Source organism: Saccoglossus kowalevskii, chromosome 16, assembly GCF_978046115.1.
Source record: "Saccoglossus kowalevskii chromosome 16, keSacKowa6.1, whole genome shotgun sequence".
NCBI classification, from domain to species: domain Eukaryota; kingdom Metazoa; phylum Hemichordata; class Enteropneusta; family Harrimaniidae; genus Saccoglossus; species Saccoglossus kowalevskii.
Window position 1 is genome coordinate 26,956,047 of NC_140656.1, and position 27,167 is coordinate 26,983,213.

General features: G+C 34.1%; 2 protein-coding genes across 3 annotated transcripts in view; one reads left to right on the plus strand and one right to left on the minus strand.

Annotated features, from left to right (window-relative positions):
• Nucleotides 1–19,420, minus strand: LOC100376683 (acetoacetyl-CoA synthetase-like). Its single transcript, XM_085491292.1, has 17 exons — nt 19,026–19,420; nt 13,428–13,531; nt 12,461–12,578; nt 11,865–11,978; nt 11,459–11,556; nt 10,400–10,596; nt 9,869–10,022; nt 8,074–8,154; nt 7,601–7,725; nt 7,202–7,266; nt 6,379–6,501; nt 5,685–5,798; nt 5,359–5,484; nt 4,449–4,518; nt 4,215–4,273; nt 3,365–3,567; nt 1–2,826 (listed from the first exon to the last, which is right to left on the minus strand). Exons 1-17 carry the CDS (start codon nt 19,138–19,140, stop codon nt 2,689–2,691), a joined length of 2,004 nt encoding a protein of 667 aa, XP_085347418.1. The 5' UTR covers nt 19,141–19,420; the 3' UTR covers nt 1–2,688.
• Nucleotides 14,906–27,167, plus strand: part of LOC100376833 (uncharacterized) — a 25,626-nt gene continuing 13,364 nt past the window's right edge. Inside the window, exon 1 of one of the 2 annotated variants that reach the window (XM_085491294.1) lies at nt 14,906–14,930. In XM_085491294.1, the coding sequence (XP_085347420.1) occupies nt 14,921–14,930 (10 nt within the window). In that variant the 5' untranslated portion in view covers nt 14,906–14,920. Of the gene's footprint in view, nt 14,931–25,285; nt 25,453–27,167 lie in introns of those variants that run through there. The other variant, XM_085491293.1, reaches the window with a different exon arrangement.

A 27,167-nucleotide genomic window follows, 5' to 3' on the forward strand; every position in this document is an offset into this window, starting at 1 on the left:
TTTATTCAGTATTTTTTAATTTTGCGAAAAAAAAAATAAGCAGGTTTATTTGTTAAAGTTGACAAAATTGACCTTGGTATTCAGGTGCGATGAAGATAACATTTTTGTTTCTGGTGGTCTGGCATCAACCATTCTTTGAGGACATTTCAACTACAGTGAAGTACACCCTCTATGGTAAAAATTACGTGTGACATGCAAATCCCCATTGAAATCATCAAATACAAAGTTGATGAATTCTTTAGTTTATTGTTGTCATATTGATTTCCAGCAAATAAAAAAAACAAAAATACCACAGTGAAATATGATTCATTTACTGATCTTTATTAAAAAGATATACCATAAATCTAGAAATTATTTTCCCAGGTTTATTCAAACAAAACTAAAACTGTATTATTTTGTTTGCATGGTAATTTCTTTGCTTTGATGTTGGGCATCGTATTTCTCAACCATACTATATTATGAGGTTATTACGAGGATACCTAAAAGTATGCACAAAGACAGTACAGCTGAGGTTAATGCGACGCGTACTGTCTGAGTGCATACTTTGAGGTATCCTCGTAATAACCTTATTATTATACATCTTTTCCTTCCAAAGATACATCATTGTAATGCCGAAATCCAAAAAGTTTAGAACAGAATCAGGGAACTTCTTTGTGTGGAGTCCGGTCAAACCCTGGCGGCAGCCATGTTTGTTTTTATTAGAGGATGCTTATGCGCGTAATCATTTCATATTTGAATTTCGCAAATATGTGTCAACTATGAAATTTGTGTCAGCTATTGGCGTCAAAGTAGAAAGCTGTTTTGATCGTTTTGTATATTTATTTTTGTTAAATATGCACTTCAGACATGTGCCATAAATTAAGTTCATTTCATTTTTTTCAGATAAGTCCATTTCTGATATTAATATAAGAGCATGAAAATGACTTTTGCAAAAGCTTGTTTCACCAAGTTTACAGTAATGCAGACAATTGAAAGTTGAAAGGACCATGTTCTGTATATGACTGCAAGTTCTTCTCTAAGTTGTTATGTTGCATAAAATATATTTGTCTTTCAATACAATTCTCAATATTAACAAAATTGCACTCATTCAATAAATATGATAAAACACGGTCACCATTAAAAAAAAATCATTTTTTACAGACAACATAACCTTCAGTAAACTACCGGGTATAATAAACAAAAGTATTATTGATTTGACCGTAGCTGGCGCCATTGAAGAAAAATATGATAAAACATGGTCACCATTGAAAAATCATCTTCTGTAGACAACGTAACCTTCAGTGAACTATAATAAACAAAAGTATTATTAATTTGACCATAGGTGGCACCATTGAAAAAAAAATATGATAAATTATGGTCGCCATTGAAAAATCATCTTTTACAGACAACTTAACCTTCAGTAAACTACCGGGTATAATAAACAAAAGTATTATTGATTTGACTATAGGTGGCGCCATTGAAGAAAAATATGATAAAACATGGTCACCATTGAAAAATCATCTACAGACAACATAACCTTCAATGAACTATAATAAACAAAAGTATTATTAATTTTACCATTGGTGGCGCCATTGAAGAAAATATAAAACATGGATGCCATTGAGAATTATCTTTTATAGACAAAGTAACATTTAGCAAACTATAATAAACAAAAGTATTATTGATTTGAGCATAGGTGGCGCCATCAAGGAAAATAAAAAATAACCAAAAAAAAAACATTGATCATATTTAATTATACCATATTTCTATATAGTACATACATTTTTTTTTAAATAACATTTCCTCAAAATTCAACCTTTTATTTCAGAGTTCTTTTCACCTAAGCACATCTTCAGAGGTGACCAATTTGAAAGTCTGGAATGATTTTTTTTTTTGCAATTCATTTTTTTAAAATATCCAAATTATATATTTGATCCTTTCAAAATAAGAATATATAATGATTAAAATAATTGTAACTTTCCCAAATTTACCTTGAAATTTTAGATTTGCTCAAATGTTTCGGTAGAAAAAAATCATGCATATTCTGACAAAATTATTCAAAATTTATGTTTTTATTTACTCAAAAATATAATTTTTGAGTAGTGTCATCCACATAAATTGTACTCTATGAATCATGGATAGCACACTTTTTCTTTCCTAATATGACTTAAAAATAAAAAAATGTATCTTTATAAGCACAATTATTAAGTAAATTTTTCCTAAAATTCACATTCACATAATTATACAATGTTTAACATACAGTACTATTAATGTTGCCATGGAAACATCTATTATAGTACAGTAATTACATTCAACATCATAAGAAACCGTGTAACTTGTTTATTAAATATTAAATAAGTGGTTGGACAAAAAGTAGACATGAATACAGTGACCCCTCACTGAGTGTTGCCTCAGTAAGTCGAGACCTTCGATAAGTCACAAATTTTGCTTGGATCCCGACACCTGCGACTTAGTGACGGGCCACTGTACTTATACATGTAAGTGAAACATTTGTTGACACAGTAGCAATAGCATTGAAATATACACCCAAATACAACATATGAATGAATATGTTTGAGATCATAATAATATACCGGTAATACTGAAGACTTATGGGGTAGTCTTCTGATCACGTCGTATTTCAATCTGTTCAACGCTCTATTTTTTTGTCCATTATAGTAAATTGACGCTATCCCGACAATTGGTATTTCAATATCCCTGTAGTTCAGGAAGGTTACAGTACAAATCTAGTGAGTCTGGGTTGGAAAACGCTCCACGAACTTTGACATCCTCACCAGATATCACTCGTTTCACAGCTACCTCCACTTTTTTGCCGCTAATCGTATACTGAAAAGTAAAAATAACAATTTGAATGAAACTAGTACTGTTTTGACCCAAACTCAAATTGTTTCTGGTCTGCATGAACTGCTTATGCACCATAGTGCACCAAACCAGACTAGACTATTAAGGTAATAATGACTAATGACTCGCACTTGTGGCCTCCCATTATAACTCCCATTTTCTGGCTAACAATACTGCTCTTTGCGGACAGTTTGTATTTATGTCATTAGATATGTGTTCAAAGTTGTTGATAATACTACCCAATACACTAGTTGTCAAACGTTGCAAAATCTGGTATTCGCAATTGTAGCGATGCATGAATAAGGAAATAAAAATAATGGAAATTATGTCGGCTGGGAATTTTATGTCACAGGAGTGGGGCAATTCGGGACAGTGATGACAATATTGGACTGTTCAGTCAACCCCTCTCAATTTTAAACTGTCCAGTCGACCCTTGGCAATAATGGAATGTTCACTTGACTCCTCTCAAATAAGTATTAACATAAAATCTACCAAAATTGGAAAACACGAAAGTAAGTCGTACCGGAATGTCGTCTATTTTTCTTATAATGGCAGGAACATGCCTGGCAGATAACCTGGTTCTGATGGTACTCTTCAAACTCTTTACAAGTTCATCATTGCATTCATAGTCTGACTCCATCTTCAGAAAGAGAACAACTCTTTCATCTCCATTTTTGTTGTTTTGTGGAACAGCTAAACTATCTTGTATTTCTTTAAAGCTTTCAACTGAAATTTCAAGAAAAAAAATGATGCTGTGAAATTCAAGAGCATGACTGGGCTAGTAAGTTCTCAAGCTATTTTTGTTTACTTTCAAGCAAGGGCGGATAAAGATAAGGCAAGCAGCTTCTGTGACATGAGACAAGATCTCAGTGAAATCTTGTGATGCAACAGTGCGGTAGAAATCAGCAGATAGCCTTCCAAAACGACCCCCCCCCTACTTAGAATTAAATACTGTAGAATACTTTATTTTCGCTTGGAATTTATTTTCGCTATTTTTGCTGAAGGGATGATTCCATGAAAATAAAATCCAGCGAATATACTTTCTTTCTTATATTTCACATTAAACTCATCAAAAATCAGTGAAAATAAATTCCATACAAAACGCTCAAAAAGCCTTTTCAGCGAAAATGAATTCCAGCGAAAATAAAGTATTCCACAGTACTTGATATTTTTTTGTCCTTTTTAGACAGGCAGGGACTTTCCAGTTTGTATGGGACCATAAGCAAATAACAAAGAAGTTCAATCCCTGCATCTGTATTTTGATTTTTTTTTCCCTTACTTAAAAAAAAAATACATAACTTCATACAGCAAGTCATTTGATACATACATGGTCAGTGTTGGGTATCATTTTTTCACCTTTTGAAATATCTTACCAATATTATAGAGTTCAGCACTGCCAAATCTAACGCCATTAGGATTCAGAGTACCATCACTAAATAAGGGAGAAAAAGTAAAATGTTATCATGTGAATAGAGCAACTTTTACCTCAATGTCGTAAGTTAATAATAACAAAATTTGACACAACTTTCTTTGAGATAATAACAAAGCTGCTGAACATCAAATTTGCTTAAAGGAAACACTAGTGTTGATTACTTGTGAGATCATACCTTCTGCCCAGCATTAGAATGCCACCAGTCCTTGAACTTATTAGACAGAAATCACCATGTGCCCATACACCTGAAAAAAAGGAATTCCTGAGATATTCACCAACGAAATTAAAATAAATAAATGATGATTAAAAACTGATTTTGGTAGTCAAGTATGTTTAATCAAACTCTGAATAGAAACTACCTAAATCTGTTTACAACTTGTCAGTTGTGTTTTTTTATTCTGTTACAGCGATGTAGAAATCAACTGATAGCCAGTTACTTTAATAAAATACTGACTTGTTTTCTGTTTTTCAGCACTAAATAGCAAAAAATACATATGCGCCCCGGAACATGTGGACAGACAATGGCTCACAATATTTTAGGAATCACTGAGATTTCTTTTTTTTCTTCTCACTCGAAAACAAAAAATACAACATGAAATTAATGTACCAGTTGTTATAACATGATTAATATTGGTTCTATTCAACTTAGACAATGTATGTTTGTTTAAATGAACTGGGGCTTTTAGGATAATAGTACTTTTGTTTCTCATAAATTAGCGGTTAATATCATATTGTTTTGTGAAAAACGAAAATAACAAATTGTTGTCTTGATGGGAGGAGTCAGTGTGAATGATTGACAGTTCAGCTATTTCAATTAAATAACAATTTATGATCTTACTACACTGTCTTGTGTACAGTGACATCGAGGCATAAAGTGTTGTCAAAAAAAACAAAAAACAATACATCAGTGGCTGAAGTAAACTAAGGGAGTGGGGGGGATTTGTAATGTATTATATTTCATAGTTATACTTTACAGGTTTTTTTATATTCAAATTTATAGAATTATGGTGACCATACGTCAAGCATATCGTAGGTTTCTTTGAAGTTTGTTCATGACATGGACACAAATAAGAAGAAAAACTCACCTTCATATTTATTGAAATAAGCTTTATGATACTTAGTACCCTCAGAATCATTCCAGAAATGAGTTGGCATGGATGGAAACGGTTTTGTACATACTAATTCACCACTTTCATCATATATTGCTTTCCCTGCAGATTTAAAAAAAAAGAGAAAAAATTGTTACAAATTATGCATCTTAAAATAATAAACCTGCATATTATTTTTATAGAAAGTAATGGCATCCATTTAGTATAAAATTAAAAAAAAAAAAATTAAATCACGCTTCCCCACATGCATACAGAGTAATGACACTGCAACAATGGAAACAGAACAATAGAAATTGCCTTACCAGAGTCATCCCAGCTTTCTATGGCCATGCCTAAAAATGGTCCCTGTATCTCTCCTTTGTAGACCGGCAACATCCACGACTCACCGGCAAAGCAACCAATGATATCTGTACCACCTAAACAAATGATTTTCACATCAATGATATTAATAATTATTATTATACATCTGTCACCATAACGCCATAAGTTACAGCGTGCCGTAGTTTTGCGGTATTGTACAGGGTATTTTCATCCTACCATATTAGGAAATGCGAATTCCAAATAAGGGATGATTATGCGCGTAAGCGTCCTCTAATAATAAAAACAAACATGGCTGCCACCATGGTTTGACCGGACTCCATACAAAGAAGTTCGCTGATTGTGTTCTAAACTTTTTGGATTTCGGCATTTTCATGATGTATCCTTGGTAGGAAAAGATGTATAATAATAAGGTTATTATGAATATACCTCAAAGTATGCACTCAGACACTTGTGAGGAGATGTATCCATGCTGCATTTTCACTCCCACAGCCACAGGATACACCGCATCACCCATGAAAATAACTTCCATACCTCACAAAAGCCTGTGGGGTTCTGTCATATTATTTTTACTTTTGAGTAAATGCCACTTAGCACATAATTATGTCAATGTCTATCAACAATAGAAGCCAGGTCATATTGATCTGTTCAAGATACTGGTAAAAAGATCACACCTACCAGTGATAGATCCCAATATTATGTCCTTCTTGACGTGTTTGTAAACATATTCAAAGCTGGTCGGCTTCAATGGTGATCCAGTTGATAAAATACAATTCAAAGTTTTCAGGCTGTGAGTTTCCGCTATTAGAAATTAAACATATAAAAACATATAATCTCAAACAGATCAGTTTTTAATAGGACAGCGCCCTCTACAGTTATGATGTAGAAAATAGTTGGAAGTGAGACTAGCATCTGTAAAAAAGTGAGAAAATTCACATTTCTGAATGGGATTGTTTGGATCTCACAAATTTATATGATCCCACATCCTTTTTTTGAGTTTCATTAGTAATTTTCCTTGCTAAAAATATATGAGACTAGATGATTCATTATAAATGGCATTCTTGAGGTCAATATTTCTTAAAAGACATTGTGACTGAAATTTTAAGACCAGTGTGCCCTCTAAACCAGTATGATGCACAAAGATTTTCTGTAACGCAACTTTTTGTTGTGATTCACTGACACGTCATTTACCCAACAGAAAATTGTACACTAATATCGTGATCTTGAAAAAACATTTTACAAGAGAATTTCTAATTTGCTGAAATGAAATTCATTTTATAAACAAAATAAACGTAAAAACTTTTGTTTGTGCCTCAAAGCACCTTTACAATCCCATACAATTTTATTTTTCTATTAATTTCTGTTAGAGAGCACACTATTACGAACCCTCAATGAAATTTTCACAATACAAAAATTATGCAATTTTAACTAACTTGTAAAATTTCTCACGAAAATTTTTCTCTTGCAAAATTCTTACAACAATAATATTCAGTAACCTCACCCGGATGCACGCCTTTGTCTTCTAAAACTGACAGCCACTTAGCGCCTGTACCCAGAATTGTTACCCTGAAAAAATTACATACAAACATGTACATATAGAGTGTTGATTAGTACACAGGTCACAATTGAACATTGTGTGTAGAGATCAAATTACACATTATTTCATTATGGTTTTGGTCACTTGACCGGTCTTGAACCATAACCCTAGTTCATCTTCTGAAAGTAGTCTCAAAGAAATTCCAAACATCATGACCAGATCTATCACTTTATCACTGGTGTGATAATGCTATTTCATTGTACCATGAGACATTAGCTTCATGATCGTAAATAATAAACAAATGAACATTATCGTGTGATTTATGAAAATGTTGAGTAGGCTTCTACCTCAAATCTAACTTACCCAAGCTGATCAATGAGATCCCACAGTACATCCGGTGTTGGCACCAGCGGTGAACCATCATACAAGACTATAGTAGAACCAACAGCTAAAGCTGTTAACATCCAATTATACATCATCCAACCTGTCTGTAAATCAAATCAAAACATATCAAATTAATATGTAGTGGGACCAGTCAACATGTACACAATTACCAATGACTGCACTAGATTCATAGAATGGGATGCATTGAATCATGATAATAATCTTTTTATTATTGTGAAGTGACCATCTCCCTATCGCGATGGAGTTATGTCAATTTCATGCGTTATTCAATGCGTTATTCAAGGTTCAACTATAGTTGTATTCATTGATTGAATCCCAGTGTCTGAAGAACTCTAATCAAAAGCGTAGATTGATCCAATCAGAAATTAGATGATCACGAGTACGGTAGGCTAAAAGTGATTGGTATGATGATATATATTTGTTACACTTACTGTAGTATAATACATGAGAATATCATCCCTCGTCATACAACCTTGCAACACATGCTCCTCTAGATGTTTTATAAGTGTACCCTGCAAATACAAATAGAAAATGATTTAATTTCAGCAAAAATCGTGTCAGTGGTGCCAAAGGAAAACACAATATTTCACTCAACATAGTGGAATGTAAATGTACTTAGGGGGTCCAGCAATGCCAGCGGAATTCATATTTCACTCACTCTTGTTGAATTTATTGTACTTATCGTGTCCAGTGGTACCAGGAAAACACATTTATTTACTGTAAAAAATCCAGCAAATATACCTTTTTTTTCACATATTTTTAACTCAATTCAACACGTCAGAAATCAGTGAAAATTAAACTCCATACAAAACACCCAAAAGAGTCTTTTCAGCGAAAATTAATTCCAGCTAAAATAAAGCATTTTACAATATTATTTACCCCAGCAGAATGCACTTAGAGGGTTCAGTGGTACCAGAGAAATACATTAGTATTTCACTCACCCCAGCAGAATGTACCATGCACTTAGGGGGTCCAGTGGTGCCTGAGGAATACATTAATACAGTGGCCCCTCGCTAAGTCGCGCCTCGGTAAGTCGCGATTCGGCTAAGTCGCGGGTACTTGGATGGCTCCCAAAATTTCTATTGTGTTTTGACAGCAATTTTGAAGTACAAAGACTAATGTTTCGTGGCATAGTGTTTTTAACTAACCGTTAAAGAGACAACTTAACACCCACTGTTCGTCAATTGCTGAGACGCAATGAGCAACAGTGGCCTTACTCAAGGTGTCAACAGGGGTGTCGAGTAGTGGCCGTACGTACTTCTTGGCCGGTCCCATTTTGGTATACCTCTACAAAAACTCGCTACAATGAGTTGAATTCATAGAATTCTGATCTCTATTTCTCAATTGAGCAGCATGTCAAAGCGAAAGCTATACAGCCTGTTCGTACGCCATAAACTCACGGCGATCGACCGTGTCAAACCAAGTTAAGGGTTGCACGTGGTTGAGCCCACTATTCGTGGGTGGGTAAAAAATGAAAAGTAAATTTGTTTTCAAAGTTGACCAAGAGGCGGGACTGAACAGAAAAACAAGCGAAAGTGTCCGACAATGATGACACCGATAAAGCTGTTTACGTTTCTTTAAGAACGGTCTGCCGGAACTCCACTATCTGGTCCCATCACCCAATGCAAAGCATACAACTCAGATATGACGACTTTGAATTTAAGGCCAGTTCAGGGTGGTTCTTGCGATGGCAAAGAAGACACGCAGTCTCAATCCAAGGTGAAGCTCGATCTGGGAACATTGACGCTGTCGGAACTTTTCCCGAAAAACTGAGAGAAATTATCTATGAAGGTGGTTATTTTGACGAACATGTTTATAATTGCGATGAAACTGGTTTATTTTGGAAGCTGTTACCGTCGAAGTCGCAAGCAACAGCAAGCGGCCCACATAATATCAGACACAAACAAAATAATCAACGCAATGTTTACAGCAAACATAATCATGATTTTATTCGAATACTGCCTGACACATGTGATGATACATCAATTAACTAAACCGAGGGTTTATATGTGCTTTTTATATGTTTTTCAATGCACGACCTCCCTCTTTCACGACGTCCCTCGGTAAGTCGCGGCCCTCGATAAGTCGCGATTTTTGCTTGGATCCCAACACCCGCGACTTAGCGAGGGGCCACTGTATTTCACTCACCCCCAACAGAATGGACCATGTGTTAGGGGGTCCAGTGGCACATGTACCAGAGAAAGACATTATTAATATGTCACTCACCCCAGCAGAATGTACCATGCACTTAGGGGGTCCAGTGGTGCCTGAGGAATACATGATATATAGAGGATGATTGAAAGGCAACTGCAGAAATTCCAACGGAGGCACCTGTCCATCTTCCGTCAAACCGCTGTCTAAGAAATCATCCAGGAAAACACTGGGAATACAAGAGAGATAAACATATAATGACTGACCAAATATGTATTGTTGAATTTTATTTGTTATTCGAACTGCTTTGGCACAATTTGTTCTGACGACTGATAAGTGTAATCAAATATGTAAGAGTTGAGTCATGATTGTTATGACCATATGGATTTGAGTTATTCTATATTATAATTTCAATAATATTCTAATATTGTAATTGGTGTTCGTTTATGCACATTTATTACAAATTTGTTTGGACAAAAATATCATTTCATTTTCCAACTCACAATTCAAACTCAAAAAAACCATCGTCACTGCCATAAACAAAATAACATAAAATTCAAGATTAGTGTGTAGGTTTAAAACAATTGGCATTTGTTTTAGACCTACCTTTTTGAAATATTCGATATATCTAAGTTATTCTTTTTATTAACATAGGGTATAACAACAGCTTTCTCTAGATCAGGAAGTCCTTGAACAACTTGTTTCAATTTGTCTAAATGATTGTGAGATTTACCATTATACACAACGCCATCAACAGAAAATATTACTTTTGGTTTGATTTGTGTAAACCGATCCAAGACACCCTGAAAAGGAAATCAACAAAATATAAATTAATCATGACCACAAGAAAATGTTGACGACAACACCAACATGTAGGCAGACAGTCGCCTTCACTATTAACCTGTACATACGTTGTTATTACAGGCAATCATGGCATTTACCCATCATACTGTGTACATTGTTACGTAGATGTATGCTATCTATGGCATCAATCCATGACAAGCCTTGAGTTTTTTAGAATGATAGTTATCGCTAACTGCATGCACCCAATGGAATATATACTAGTATTGGTCATGATTCTAAAATTGTCTGGGTCAGATAACAATTTCTAAAACAATTTTTCATTTGTACAACATCTGATAAACATAAAAAGAGTTACTTAAAAAAAATACTATATTCAAGGCTGTTGACATGACTAATTTATAATTTATATACTGAAACTTGTATACATTGTTAAACTTTTGAAATTTGATATATTTCTGATTAATTAATATAAAACAATCTAAATTCGCAAATAAACTGTGATGTCATAATATGGCTGCCTTTATCAAATCTGTAATTCAAAATGACCATAATCCTTATTTTGTTACTTAGTCTAATTTAAAAGCCCAATATCTTGAGAACAGAATAACAGTATTCTTTTTTATCTGTCTGAGCTGTATATGTTGAGTTAAAAATTTCGTCAAATTGAATTGTTATATCAAAGTATCATGTATCAATAAAAGAGCAAACTTTCTATTCGATCGTTATCCAAAATGTACACTGTGTAATTTCTAAGTTAGGAAGAGGTAGGGAAATCACTTCACTTCAATATGTAACTAGTTTTCAGTAATATATGATAGTTATTTATGGTCATATACTGGTGCTATCACCAACTGCACATACCGAAACTCCAAAGTCAGGGGAAGTAGAACTCCATATTGCACCAATACTTGCTGTTGCTATGACAGCAACGGCTGCAACAACACAGTTTGGAATGTACCCTGCGAAAATAATGTACATTATTATGGAAATTAAAGATGTTGAACACAAGAATTATTTCCCATAACTAAATGTTTGAAAATTTTAAGAGACCATGTGAGATATCAAAACTAATTTACGAGCTATGAACCTGTAACACAGTATGAACTTTGACCCATTCCATTTCAAAATGACTACCTCACTTGACAACATATCATTATTATAAAATCATTGTTGGCATGGAAATCTTCCGTTGAATAAAATAGCAAGAATTTGTAGTGTTTTAAAATTGTTTATTATTTGGGAATGTTTTTATTTATTCTTTTCTTACCAACAACTCTGTCTCCTTTTTTCACACCAATCTTTTTAAGAGCTGCAGCATACTGTGCCACTGTTTGCCGCAGCTCATGGAATGTCAACTTTTCAACTTCCTCCTTTCCTTCAGCTGCAATGAAGTAAACAAAACATTGAACCATGTACCATGGATTATCTAGTCCACAATAAAACACAATCATGGTCAGCTATTGACCATATATGTGATTGGTTGATTGCAGTTGTATTTTACACATCATACTGATTGCTCTAAAACATGAATTTTCTAATAAATATTAAAGTAAATGTAATAAGAAATTGCATTTTTATCTTAACATTAAACTGATTGCCCTAAAACATAAATACTCCAGAACATGCATTTCTGTATTAAATAGTAAACTGACTGCCCCAGAACATACATTTCTATCTAGAAGTATTTAAATAAATGCCCTAGAACATGAATTAGCTGATAATTATATTTATTTAATTAAACTGAATGTACATGAACTTGATGATTCTAAATTTGAAATGAGTGCCCAAGAACATAATTTTTCAAATCTACTGTGCCAGAGAACAAGAATTAGACTTAGTATCATTATTTAAGATTGAACTTACCAGCTGCATAGATTGCAACCTTGTTGTCCTCATATCGCAGCATATTCTCAGCGTAATTCAACCGACTTCCAGCAAACCATTCTGGAATATCGCTTATGTTTTTATTAGTATCGACAACCTGATAAAATAAACCACAGCGTTAATGACTCAAACTCAACTATTTTCAGTACAAGCAAAGGTTGCCTTTCTATTGATTTTGCCAAAAATGAAACCTTTTCAATCTTGAAAAAAAAAAACATCCATGCTGTATGTACATGTATGCATGTAGGAAAGAATATCAATGTAATAAAGCAGTAGATCACCAAAAGTTTTGTTTTGAGAATGTTTAAGAACACAGAAATCTACTCCTAAAGTTGGTCAAAAATTGAATGACATGTTTATTGGGTTATTATGTACAATCATGAAGCAATAGTTCCACGCTACCAGCTGACAATTATGGCATGACATTCGAAAACAGAAACCAATTCACTTTTTCACACGTGTCATTCAAAAATCATTCTGGCCAAAGGTGTTGTAACAGCTCATCTCCAAACACTGACAATTAATATGTTGTTGCTGGCATCCACTTGTAATCATTCACGTAATTTATATAGAACAGAAAATAGCATGAGTGTACATGTATACCTGACATCTATGTCATCCTTCCATCCTTGAATGCTGACAAGTCCATTCTGCAAGTAGTTCACCATTATGCACATGCTTACGGAACCCCATTCTATCTAGTTACAGCGTTTAAACAAGTATGTACGCTAATTAAACCAAAGCTACACCAAATCCTTTTGTTTTGGACAACCACGATGGTCTTGATGATAATAATAGTAATGACTATTGTCTTTATAGTTAAAACATAGAAGGTCTACGGTTAAAACAAACATTTTGTGTAGGATAATGTGACCTGGTGCAGACACTGTGAATGGGGTTCCACCAATGACATCATCCAGTGTCCATTTCATAAACCGGTACTCACCTTCTCATAAGGTTCAGAATAAACAATGTCAGTGAATTTCCAGACAGCTTCCCAAAAGTCATCATAATGGTTAACCGACCACTGCCATAGTTCAGCATAGTTCTCTAAAAATAACAATGACAGATTTTGTGTGAATATAATGCACTTCCTCCATTTTTATTTTCATAATTTTCATAAAAATCAAAAATAAAATAATAAAATAGTTCTGGCTATATTTTCAATTAGAACATATTTAACCCATCATTTTACAACCAAAATGTTGGTGCATTACTTTTATTATGTATTGTTATTTAATTCTTTTTGTGAATCTGATTGGCTATGTTTCAATCAAAATTAGTGACAAAATATAGAACATATTATGCAGGTTCTGGTACATCTTGTGTCAAAGTGTCTGGGCTTCCACCTAGGGTAAAATAGTTTTAGCTACAGTGGATAATACTTGTTTACTATTTTTTTTTTTGTCACTTATGATGTAAAGATAACAATATGAGAGATCACAATATTTTTCAGATTCATGTAGAAAACATTTATTTAATATGTTTTCTTGGTGTATACAGTCTAATTTACATTTACGTGTGTACATGACATTATTTTTGAAAAGTGATGTAATTTGTGGTAGCAAAATCTAAAATAAATTTGCCGTTATTGACTGACAAGTAGGTGAGTGGAAGCTCAAGGGATTAATTATATTTTTACTTTAGGAACAATGTTACAGTGTAAATAAAAATGCATATGGTATTGTGCATGTCAGTTTGTAGTAGAGATTTATAATAATTTGCATAACCATAGCAGACGGTGCCAGTATGTTATGGTCCCAGCTGACGGCAATAATTCATGTCAGGTAACTATGGTAGGCATAGGCACCGCCATAAGCGAATTACAGCAAGTAAGGTATCATGCAAAAATAAATGGTTCATCGTTGTTCGGTTATGAACAAAATATAAAAGTGCAATATACTTATTATAGCGTGTATTAAAGCAGAGGGGGGTCCTAAGTGACAATAACAATGCTCGCTAAAAATGCAAAGGCTCATGGGTAGATGCTTATTTGTAAACAACAACAGGCTATAACTGTCTGTCGCATGCGCAGATGACGACTCTCTTGTGTTAATTATTACAATATTACCAGTACACCATGTCACTGCCCATATTTGGCCATTGCATTGTGTCATTACTGTACAAAATTGCATTCCATCGTTAGAAGACAGACTTTAACACCAGACACACAGATGATACAATTTGTATCATAATAACAGAATCTTACTGGATGAAAAATCGATTCTACGCAAGATAACATAAATAGTATCAATATCAACAATTGCTTTCAGTTAGTTATTTATACAAAATGTTTGTTATTCCATTAACCATACAACCACAGATGTTTCAGTCGTGTAATATTATTATTATGATCGCTTCACAAATATGTTTTGATTATTATATTATATTAAAAACATCATTATTTGGGGGTAGTTACATGCAGATATAGAATTTCCGATGACGAAAAGTAAGTGATCTTATTGTTATTGGCTTTTACAATTTCTGGAAGCATGTTATATTATGAGTATTTGGTGTGACGTTTTCACTGATGTTATCAAACGATTCCATTTACCAGTTTCGATTTAAAATCTTCAAAATTAATATTTGTTATATCCTTGGATTTAAAATAGTATGACTTGGCTAGAATCACCAGAGTATGCAAAATATTAAAAAGGCGTGTCAGGGGTGTGCTGACAAGAAATGCATTTTGATTGGCTACTGGGCTGAGGCAGAATGTGGCGCGAGCAATCGTGGAAGTTTACAACTTCAGACATCGTTGCTAAGTTATGACACTAATCAAACTGAATGACGATACCTCAACAAATGATTTTTATGGACCAACCCAACCAAATAACGCGAATAAACGCTTTTTGGTTTGTTTGAATTTGAAAATTTAGGGTGTCCATAACCCTGTACAAATAAACAGGGCTATTTATTTATTTATTTATTTATTTATTTATTAACACACAACATCCCTCGGAGGGGATGAAAAGGGTTACAAATCAGATATTAGTAAAAGAAAAATAACCACATAAAGAGTAAGGGAACAAAAAGGCATAAAAAAAAAAAAAAAGATAATAAGTTGAATACAAGGAATGTATTACTGGCTTAGTTTATGTAGGTGCTGCTGTCTTGTATTAAAACAGTTTTTTAAATATTGAGCTAAAAGAATTGTCATTTTCTCGTCACTTAGTAATGATATGAATTTATTTTCATTACTAAATTTGTCAAAATTTGGTATACGTTTATTAGCTACAATGTAAAGTTTTGATCTTATTTCATTGTAATGAGGACAATTTGTGACAAAATGTTGTTCATCTTCAACATGGTCATTGTCGCACATATTGCAGACTCTGTCTTTAAAATCCAATCCTGTATGCCGGCCTGTTTCAATTTTCAGACAGTGGTTGCCAAGTCTAAATTTTGTTAAGGATTTGCGAAGTTCACTGTTTTTCATAATTGTTAAGTAGTTTTCTTGTTCTATTTTGGTTTTAAAAAGTTTGTAGGTTCTTAGTTTATTTTTAGAATTTGATTTTTTCCTATTGTCATTATTTATTTCATTTTTCCACTCAGTTGTAAACTCTTCTTTTAATTTCTCATCAATTGTTTTTAATTTTGATAATGAGATAATATTTGTTTCATTTAAAAGATAAGAATGGTTAATATTATTTAATATCAGATCAAGTTTTTTAAACCATTTACTTTTAATAATTTTATTGACATAGTATGCTTCTTGAAGTAGAGTATTTGTGGAATTTGCAATACGATTGGCATATTTTATCATTTGTTTCTTAATAAAAGAGTCAAGAGGTAATTTTCCCAATTCACTATATATTGCCATGATTGGTGTATTTTTTGAGATACCAAGAATGTACCGATAGTATGTAAGCTGAACATCCTCTACAATTGATTTTGTAGAGCTTTCTTCTCCCCAAATGTCACTCCCATACACAATAACTGGTCTGATAAGTTTATCAAATAGTGACAGTAGTATGGACATGTCCAGATTACCAGATCCAATTTTGGTCTTTAATGAGAATAAGGCTTTTATTCCTTTTCTTTTTAGGTTTTTCATTGCATCTTTAAATTTACCATTTGGACTCATAGTTAAGCCAAGATAATTGAAATCTTTAACTATATTGATTTCTTTTCCTTCATAAAAGAATATTTCCTTGTTAAGGAGTCTGTTACACTTATTGAATATCATTATTTTTGTTTTATCTGTGTTGACAGACAACTGCCATTTTGATGTGTAGGCTGATAGTTTATCCAAACAGTTTTGTAATCCCCTTTTGGATTTTGAAAGAATCACAATATCATCTGCATAAAGAAGGCAATTAATGGGTGTGTTGTGTAACAGTGTAGGGTCACAATGATCATTATCAAAAATATCAGGCAGGTCATTAATAAATAAATTAAACAGACTTGGGCTAAGGTTGCATCCTTGTTTTACTCCGATATTTGAACAAAATGATTCTGTTAAACCATTTCTTGTTTTTACCTTATATTTCACATCACCATACATATCTTTTATAATTTTGTACATATTACCATTTACACCATTTTTCAACAATTTATAAAAAAGACCTTCATGCCAAACACTATCAAAGGCTTTTTTGAGGTCTACAAAGCAGGCATAAATTTTATTTGATGTTTTCAATTTATTTTTATCATTTGCCTGATGGATGATCTCCTTGTCCTGATGGAGGTATTTATTAATAATAGTTTTCAGGATAAACAGATTGTCTGTTGTCCGACAGTCTTTCCTGAATCCAAATTGTTTATTAGAGAGGATATTATTTTTTTCTAGATATGAAACTAGTCTTGTGTTTAAAATACTATTAAATAATTTACCTAAACAACTTGAAATTGCTATTCCCCTGTAATTAGAAGGGTTCAATTTTGATCCAGATTTGTGCAAGGGTACAATAAGACTAGTATTCCAAGAATCGGGGAATTTGCCAGACATGAACACTATGTTAAAAAGTTTTTGTAGTGCGTCTGACAGGTAATAACCACCACATTTAAAAACCTCATTACTGATTTTGTCTTCTGCTGATGACTTATTATTTTTTAATTGGCTAATTGCTTTTTTAATTTCATTTTTTTGAATAGGACCATTCAAAGATTCTGTATTGACTGCGTCCACACTTTTCTCTAAAGTTTCTAGATGTGTTTTCATATTAGAGTGAACAGTGTTGTTTTTATTTAACAGTTTTTTAAAGTAAATTAACCAGTCCCCAGGTGAAATAGGTTCATTATCTGAATGTGTTATACTGTCATTGTTTAAATCATTCAGTATTTTCCAAAATTTAGATGTATCACTTTTTGATTTTTCAAGCTCATTCAGTTTTAACTGTTTTAGGGCATGTTTCTTTTTCCTGACTAAATTTTTGAATTGCTTTTTTGTTTTGAAGTATCTACCACGAATAATCGGGTCTAGTGGATGTTTCTGCAGTAATTTTGAAATATTTTTTAATTCTACGCGAAGCAACCAGCAATCATTATCAAACCATTTTTTCTTTTTTAGTATTGTTTTGTTTTTCTTTTTAAAACACTTTGGAGTGATTTTTTTAACATTTTGGTCTGTGAGAGATAATATGATTTTTTCAAAATCTGAAGAAGCTGTTTCTGAATCATTGTTATATTGTTTTAGGAGAAATTCCGTAATTTCATTTTTTTCACTGTAATGCAGAGAGGCCAAGAATTTATTTTTTGTATCCACATCCCAAATATATTTTGCTGGTAATGGATCCAATTTATTTTTGTTATTATTTTTTTTCAGGGCATTATAGATGATTTGGTTTATGGCTAAAGACAAAGAGATAGGGCAGTGATCCGAAATATTAGATAGCTCATGAACTTTGAAGTATTGTACAGAGTTATAAAAAAGTTTTGAAATAATCCCAAAGTCAATAGCGCTGCAACCATTTGGTGTGTAACATGTATATTTGCCAACAGAGTCTCCAATTGTGCGACCATTGAGTATGATTAAATTACACTCCATGCACATATCGATTAATTTTCTGCCAAATTTATTTACACTAGATTTAGAATTTATATCCATATTTTTCCTTGTTTTAAAATGATCATTAATGTAGTCATTTGGCATTGGTAAATGTTTATTATTATTGTCATTGATTAGATCATCAGTTTTGCCAATTCTGGAATTAAAATCTCCCATTAAAATTACATCACCTTTGGACGAAAAATTAGTGATGTCCTTTTCCAGCAGCTGAAAGATATCATTATCAATCTTTTTATAAATGGGGGAATTTTCAGGTGGTATATAAACACAGGCTATATACAAGTCATTGTTTTTGTTCAATAATTTTTTGTCAATTTTACACCAAATAACTTCATTAGGGTGTGATGCATTCAGACCTAAACTTGACATTCACACTTTGCTGATTTAATTATTAGCAGTATTTAGAACATCATTTCTACAAATGCAAACGTGGCCAATAGAAGACTAAACAATAGCTATATCGAAGGTACACACCCAGTGAATGTTCCGATCGAAGTGCGCTGCTGACGATGCCCTGATTCGAACTTTACTCACCCAAATTCAGGTGGTGTTCACAGTTGACTTTCTGTCGGAATTCTTCAATTTTTGTCTTTTTTCTTGAGTCGGGACGCCACATAACAACATCGACTGTGTCTTGCGCTCGATCCATGGTAACAATATTAACTCACTGGTGTGGGAAATACGATGTAGTGGAACAGCTGATTATGTAAACACGACCCGTGTACCAAAGTCGAATGGTAACCGAGTAACAGATCCGTGACCTTTCGACATCCGCGAATCAAACATAGCTCAGTTTTAATTCCAACTCATTGCTGAAAAAATACAGTTTGTTAGTATTCAATTTAATGAAATACGGGATATTGTTCTAGATGAGCATGCTACCAGCCATAATGATACTGAAAATCATGATTGCTACGTTCTTCGTTCGCGCGTAGTGATATTAATGAAGTTATAGGGTAGTGAGATGACTTCATTCAATATTTATAAGTTGACAGCGATTGGTCATAGAAAATCACGCGACATTTATTACGTGATTTCTTATCATGCAATGTCGCTTACTTTAGTTGTTTTTATAATCTGATTAAAATAATATGTTTATATGGGCTTTTTTATTGCCTATATTTGTTTATGGTTTTTAAACTAAGGCAATTGCGAAAGCCTACAACTTGGTCGTGATGCAATAAGATATTATCAGAGGTACCTCTGAATATATGTAATAAAAAAAAACAATAATAAATTAAAAAATAACAAAACATATATATGAGTTAAAATAAAATAAACTATATAAAATAAAATAAATACACGCCGTACAATACATCAGAATGTAAACAGATTGACCCATTCAGTCAGGTCAGGTATTCGCACATGTACCTATCGACAAACACATCTGTCAAAAATATGTGTCAGCTGTGGAAATTTAACCGATATATAAGGTACAAGATGCAGACACACTGACAGGTCATACTACAATTGAACTTCCTATAGAAGACAATGACTATGTCTCGTACTACAATTAAACTCCCCATAGATGACAATGTACAGGTCTCGTACTACAATTGAACTTCCTATAGAAGACAGTGTACAGGTCTCACACTAGTACAATGAAACTTCTCATAGACGACAATGTACATGTTTCGTACTACAATTAAACTCCCATAGATGACAATCTAAGGGACTCATACTACAATTAAACTCTCTATAGATGACAATGAACAGGTCTCGTACTACAATTAAACTCCCCATAGATGACAATGTAAATGTCTCGTACTTCAATTAAACTCCCCATAGATGACAATGTACAGGTCTCGTACTGCAATTAAACTCCCCATAGATGACAATGTACAGGTCTCGTACTGCAGTTAAACTTCTCATAGATGACAATGTACAGGTCTCGTACTACAATTAAACTCTCTATAGATGACAATGTACAGGTCTCGTACTACAATTAAACTCCCCATAGATGACACTGTACAGGTCTCGTACTGCAATTAAACTCCCCATAGATGACAATGTACAGGTCTCGTACTGCAATTAAACTCCCCATAAACGACAATCTAAGGGACTCATACTACAATTAAACTCTCTATAGATGACAATATACAGGTTTAGTACTGCAATTAAACTCCCATAGATGACAATGTACAGGTCTCGTACTGCAATTAAATTCCCCATAGATGACAATGTACAGGTCTCGTACTGCAATTAAACTCCCCATAGATGACAATGTACAGGTCTCGTACTGCAATTAAACTCCCCATAAACGACAATCTAAGGGACTCATACTACAATTAAACTCTCTATAGATGACAATATACAGGTTTAGTATTGCAATTAAACTCCCCATAGATGACAATGTACAGGTCTCGTACTGCAATTAAATTCCCCATAGATGACAATGTACAGGTCTCGTACTGCAATTAAACTCCCCATAGATGACAATGTACAGGTCTCGTACTGCAATTAAACTCCCCATTAACGACAATCTAAGGGACTCATACTACAATTAAACTCTCTATAGATGACAATATACAGGTCTCGTACTGCAATTAAACTCCCCATAGATGACAATGTACAGGTCTCGTACTACAATTAAACTCCCCATAGATGACAATGTACAGGTCTCGTACTGCAATTAAACTCCCCATAGATGACAATGTACAGGTCTCGTACTGCAATTAAACTCCCCATAAACGACAATCTAAGGGACTCATACTACAATTAAACTCTCTATAGATGACAATATACAGGTCTCGTACTACAATTAAACTCCCCATAGATGACAATGTACAGGTCTCGTACTACAATTAAACTCCCCATAAACGACAATCTAAGGGACTCATACTACAATTAAACTCTCTATAGATGACAATATACAGGTCTAGTACTGCAATTAAACTCCCCATAGATGACAATGTACAGGTCTCGTACTGCAATTAAACTCCCCATAAACGACAATCTAAGGGACTCATACTACAATTAAACTCTCTATAGATGACAATATACAAGTCTAGTACTGCAATTAAACTCCCCATAGATGACAATGTACAGGTCTCGTACTGCAATTAAACTCCCCATAGATGACAATATACAGGTCTCGTACTACAATTAAACTCCCCATAGATGACAATGTACAGGTCTCGTACTGCAATTAAACTCCCCATGGATGACAATATACAGGTCTCGTACTACAATTAAACTCCCCATAGATGACAATGTACAGGTCCCGTACTACAATTAAACTCCCCATAAACGACAATCTAAGGGACTCATACTACAATTAAACTCTCTATAGATGACAATATGCAGGTCTCGTACTGCAATTAAACTCCCCATAGATGACAATGTACAGGTCTCGTACTACAATTAAACTACCCATAGATGACAATGTACAGGTCTCGTACTGCAATTAAACTCCCCATAGATGACAATGTACAGGTCTCGTACTGCAATTAAACTCCCCATAAACGACAATCTAAGGGACTCATACTACAATTAAACTCTCTATAGATGACAATATACAGGTCTAGTACTGCAATTAAACTCCCCATAGATGACAATGTACAGGTCTCGTACTACAATTAAACTCCCCATAGATGACAATGTACATGTTTCGTACTACAATTAAACTCTTTATAGATGACAATGTACAGGTCTAGTACTGCAATTAAACTCCCCATAGATGACAATATACAGGTCTCATATTACAATTTAACTCTCTATAGATGACAATGTACAGGTCCCACACTACAATTAAACTCTATATAGATGACAATATACAGGCATCATATTACAATTAAACTCCATATGGATGACAATGTACAGGTCTCATACTACAATTAAACTCCGATAGATGACTATGTACAGGTCTCATACTACAATAAAACTCCGATAGATGACAATGTACAGGTCTCATACTACAATTAAACTTCTCATAGATGGCAATGTACAGGTGTCATACTACAATTAAACTCCGATAGATGACAATGTACAGGTCTCATACTACAATTTAACTCCCATAGATGACAATGTACAGGTCTCATACTACAATAAAACTCCGATAGATGACAATGTACAGGTCTCATACTACAATAAAACTCCGATAGATGACAATGTACAGGTCTCATACTACAATTAAACTCCGATAGATGACAATGTACAGGTCTCATACTGCAGAAGAATGCAGTTCGTCTCATCACCAACTTGAACAAGAAAATTCGATCTCATTTCTAAAGCAACACTGGCTTCCCGTATCCGACAACACTGAGAGAATACTTTCCTCTCATACAAGGCACTTCGTGGACTCACTCATACATGCCTTGTCTGGTCTCCTTAACATATATGAGCAAATACGTAATATCTGTTCAAGATCACAGTCAATTCTCTAAATTAAAGGGCGGTAGTCGTCGGGCCGCGCATGTGCGACATTTATGTTGATAAACATTGATTTTCTCACAATTCAATGCGCTCTTCTAATGAAAATCACGAGTATGTGGTTTGACCTGGGCTCGACTTGCACTAATTACCACTGGTGACTCTTTCGTTACCTTCCAATCACCTAAAAAATAATTAAAGCTTGGCTACGTCTCAGTCTGTACTTGTTGATCTGCGCAACGACCAACGTCGCCATCTTTGTTTATATGAGACCACAGTCCCTCCACACATTGAGGGACTGTGATGACACACACATATCTCGCGCATGCGTGGCGCGACGACTACCATCCTTTAAACCTTTGCAAATACTGTTCCGAGATCGTGGAATAAACTACCTTTCGAAATCAAGCAAAAAGGCGCCTCTGTTCAATGCACAATGTATGGTTAGAATAGCAAAATCATGCCAGTGTATGCATATGTATAAAATCTGAAACAAGTATTTTTCAGGCTTTAACAGACTCTTGAAATTACAATACGAACTAAGTTTATTAATGGCACATAGTTCGTAGTACAAATCATGCTCATAGCAAAGCAGCCTTTTGAGTTGCACGTTATTTGGATTCTGCCAGGGAAATATTAGCATCTATAACCTTCTTTACTAACCAAATTGTACCAAATCTGAAGGTTCGTGTAATATTTTCTGAATTGCTTTCATTTGCATTCATATTGTACGTATATCTATATACACGTTTAACAATTCTAGAATTAGGTAGTTAGATTAGTTGTAACAAATTATTTCATACATTTGAAAAGAATTGATAAGTTTTGATTATTTTGGCAAACAATTAGTTTTGATGTTTTTAGTATGTTTTTAAAATTTATTTATGTACATTATCTTTGAACAGATTGTTTCTTGATTTAGAGTAATCTACTGAAAACAAAATGTTGTTTTTCCTTTCGACAACGGCTCATTGCACACGGGACGTAGTTGGCGCTGTTTAGCTGTCGTATACTATCCCCAGTCGGTTTTGTCCCCTCCGATAACTACACCAGTATGCCAGTTTTATAAATGTTGATTGATTACTAATTATTACTGTAAGCTAAAATGAATTCATTTCATTTTTTGTTATCAGACTTTCAAGATCTCAGACATGACACTCTACTGTTTTTGTTTTTTTTTGTACTGTAAAATGATTAATTTTCGTTGGGTTCAAATTTTGCTGATTTTCCATTTCAGGCATATTCAGAGGGTTTTAAATTCACTGTTTTATCATTTAGATAACGTGTTCTATGCTCAATTTTACATATTCACTGGGTTTTAATTTAGCGCATTTTCCAGTACGCGAAATAAGCAAAGTTAAAACCCAGTGAATAATTAACCCTTTTACAGTAATTCAAGTTCTAAATCCGTGTTCTTCGATGTCGAATTTCATCAACCTCCAATAAGCAAGTTAGTATTGATATCAACCTTTCGGGGTAAGTTCCGAGTAATTTGAATTATTTTAAAAGGCGGTTGTTGTCGCGCCGCGCATATAAAAAAATATGGCGATTATGTATGTTGTGCACACCAACGAGTACTGAGAGGTTCCCTAGCTTCAATTGGGTATTTTTGCTGGTCTTTGGAAGGTATCGAGGGAGTCGTCGACTGTAATTAGTAAGAGTGGCACCCAGGGCAAAACTCATACTCTGGCTCGTGATTTAATTAGAAAAGCGCATTGGATTATGGGAAAATTAATGTTTATCTACACAAATGTCGCACATGCGCGGCGCGACTACCGGCCTTTAATACTATATGAGCGTCTTATTTTGGGCCAGAATTTCAATTTGGCTAGGTACTTACTCCACGACCATATCGGTACACACCGTCCCCTGAACATATGTTAATAATACATACAATATTATGAGTGTATCTCTTACATAGTTTGACAAGATAACTACCAATCTAAAGTGTTTTTACCATGGCAACAGTTCAGCCAAATGTTATTTCACAGTTTCTGTACATCAGCCGCACACACCTTTGAATGCAATGAATTTCATAATTTTGTTGGTTTGTCGTATATTTCTTAAAAGTAAAAAAAATGTATTGTGAATGTTTGCGAGCATAAGGTTATCTGTTTTTGTTTTTCATTATTAATGGTTGTGCGTATATTTGAAGTTATTTTTGTTATTATTTGTATTAGATCGATTTTATGCGATTTATAACACTTTTCTATGTAACGATTTAGAAAATGTCTAAAATCACGGAAACGCGCAGTGTCAGACTTTATTGTACAACTCACTATTCTCCTGTAAATTGTCACTCATGATTTGCAATGCAAACGACCGACACAAAAAGAAACTCCCAAAAGAAAACATTGTTAACAGCGCTCGTGAGTAATTTGCCCCATGGAACCGTGCTGTATCTAACCAACAACGCGTTAACTACGAGTGTCCGACCTTTGACCCAGTATTTGACGAAGAGCCTCCGAGAAGGAAAGTCTTACAAGTTTTTTTTTATGACTGGTATATTTCTGAGCATTTTAGAGTCAATACGTCGAGCGTAACCATGGGAATCAAGGTCTATGTAACCAGTATTTCATGCTCAAGCGAGGTATGTGGAAACCATTAAAAAAATTGGGGAGATTTTATATATTCTAATCTCATCTTTCCAGAAAGGGAGCCATTGTTCGTTGTGTGTTCAAATAATTTAAATGTCTCGTCATTATGTTCATTGTTGGCCATATACGTATCATTATCCCCGTCACTGCAACGAAGACAAATATATACAGTATATACAGAATACTGTCGTATTTATGCCGCAAAAATCTAGCAATAACCCATATTTGTGATCTTTGTTTCCTTATATATTCCTTTCCTCAAACATAGTCGCGGTATTAAGTGGGCCCCAAACTATCTTTACAGCGATAACCCATCGCAAGAACAGAGTTTGTATGTGTGTTTTGTTTGTGTAGACTTGTTTCGTGTTCTTATAGAATGTTTGCAATGTATAATAATGTCCAATGTATTATTCCCGTCTCCATAATTGTTGGACGGCGCCTTTGTGTGAGGTATACATTAACTACTCAAATTGACACAGTGTTCCAAATACAACAACTTTCTTGATAATAGAGTTCTTGTTGAACTTTCTTTATTTTTTCTCTCGCATATATTGCGCAGCATTGTTATTTTCTCTGGGAGATATTATTTTAATAATTATTATGATTATTATTATATCATGACTGTAAAATATACATCGCGTGCACGTTCACAGTGTTGCCTTTCTGAGGCAGTGACGGGCGAGTTTTGGCAGTTATTACGTAATCCATTAGTTTATTCGAAAAATATAAGTCATTTTCTCGTGGAATTTAACCAGTGTGTATTTTTAAGCGACGTCGAAATGTCAGTGACACTTATAATTTACACACTGGTTGATTTTCGATATTTTCCGGTGTATTTGTTTCGCCGTCACGGTATTGGTCCTACACATTAACGCAGGTCGCATCGTCTTGTAAACAGTTAGTTCAGTTCGCAAAACAGATGACAATACGGCGGAGTTGTAATTCCCATAGCTGGCCCCATCAATATATCTCGACCCGAGTGCGCTAGTGCTATCACGGTGTTATTTTACATCGCAAAGTTGAAGTGATCACGCTCGTCCTTGTCAACTTTCACATTCCTGGCGAGGTTCAGCAAGACGCATGCGCAAAACAATTCATCCCCAATAACTCACTGGCTGACGATTGTTTTTATCCTTCGCCTTTTTGAGATGGGCGACTTACATGATATTTCTACTTCCTGTGTTTTAACATAATACAGGTCGTTGTTACACGCGAACATTTCCATATTTCGTGGAAAGTCTGGCTCTTTTCTTGCTGGATTTCAAATCTGCTCCGCAAAAATGAAGTTGTTGTTTCGAGTTCACTGGCGGTCACTTGAATATATTAAGTTGTTTAACGTGTACATTTCATTTGGACTTGAAAAACAAGTTTTATGCAAATCCAATCCACTGATAACTTGATAATCAATTTAAACCTGGCAACAAGACAATATATGTTAGTTGTTACGTTATTCAAATCGCTGTAAATGACGAAGTGTGTTATGTTTATGCATGATAAATCGACATGTTTGACGTTTACTCGCCAGTCGCACTTTGCAGGAATGTTTCGATGTTTGTAATAATATAATATAACTATTACCCGTTACGAAGCGCAAGACTAATGCGGTATAACGATGTAACAAATTGTTGTCGCATGTAAGCCACATTTCGTAATACGATTTGTTTCCCTTCTGACAACTAACCATATACGATTAATAAGTAAAACGATC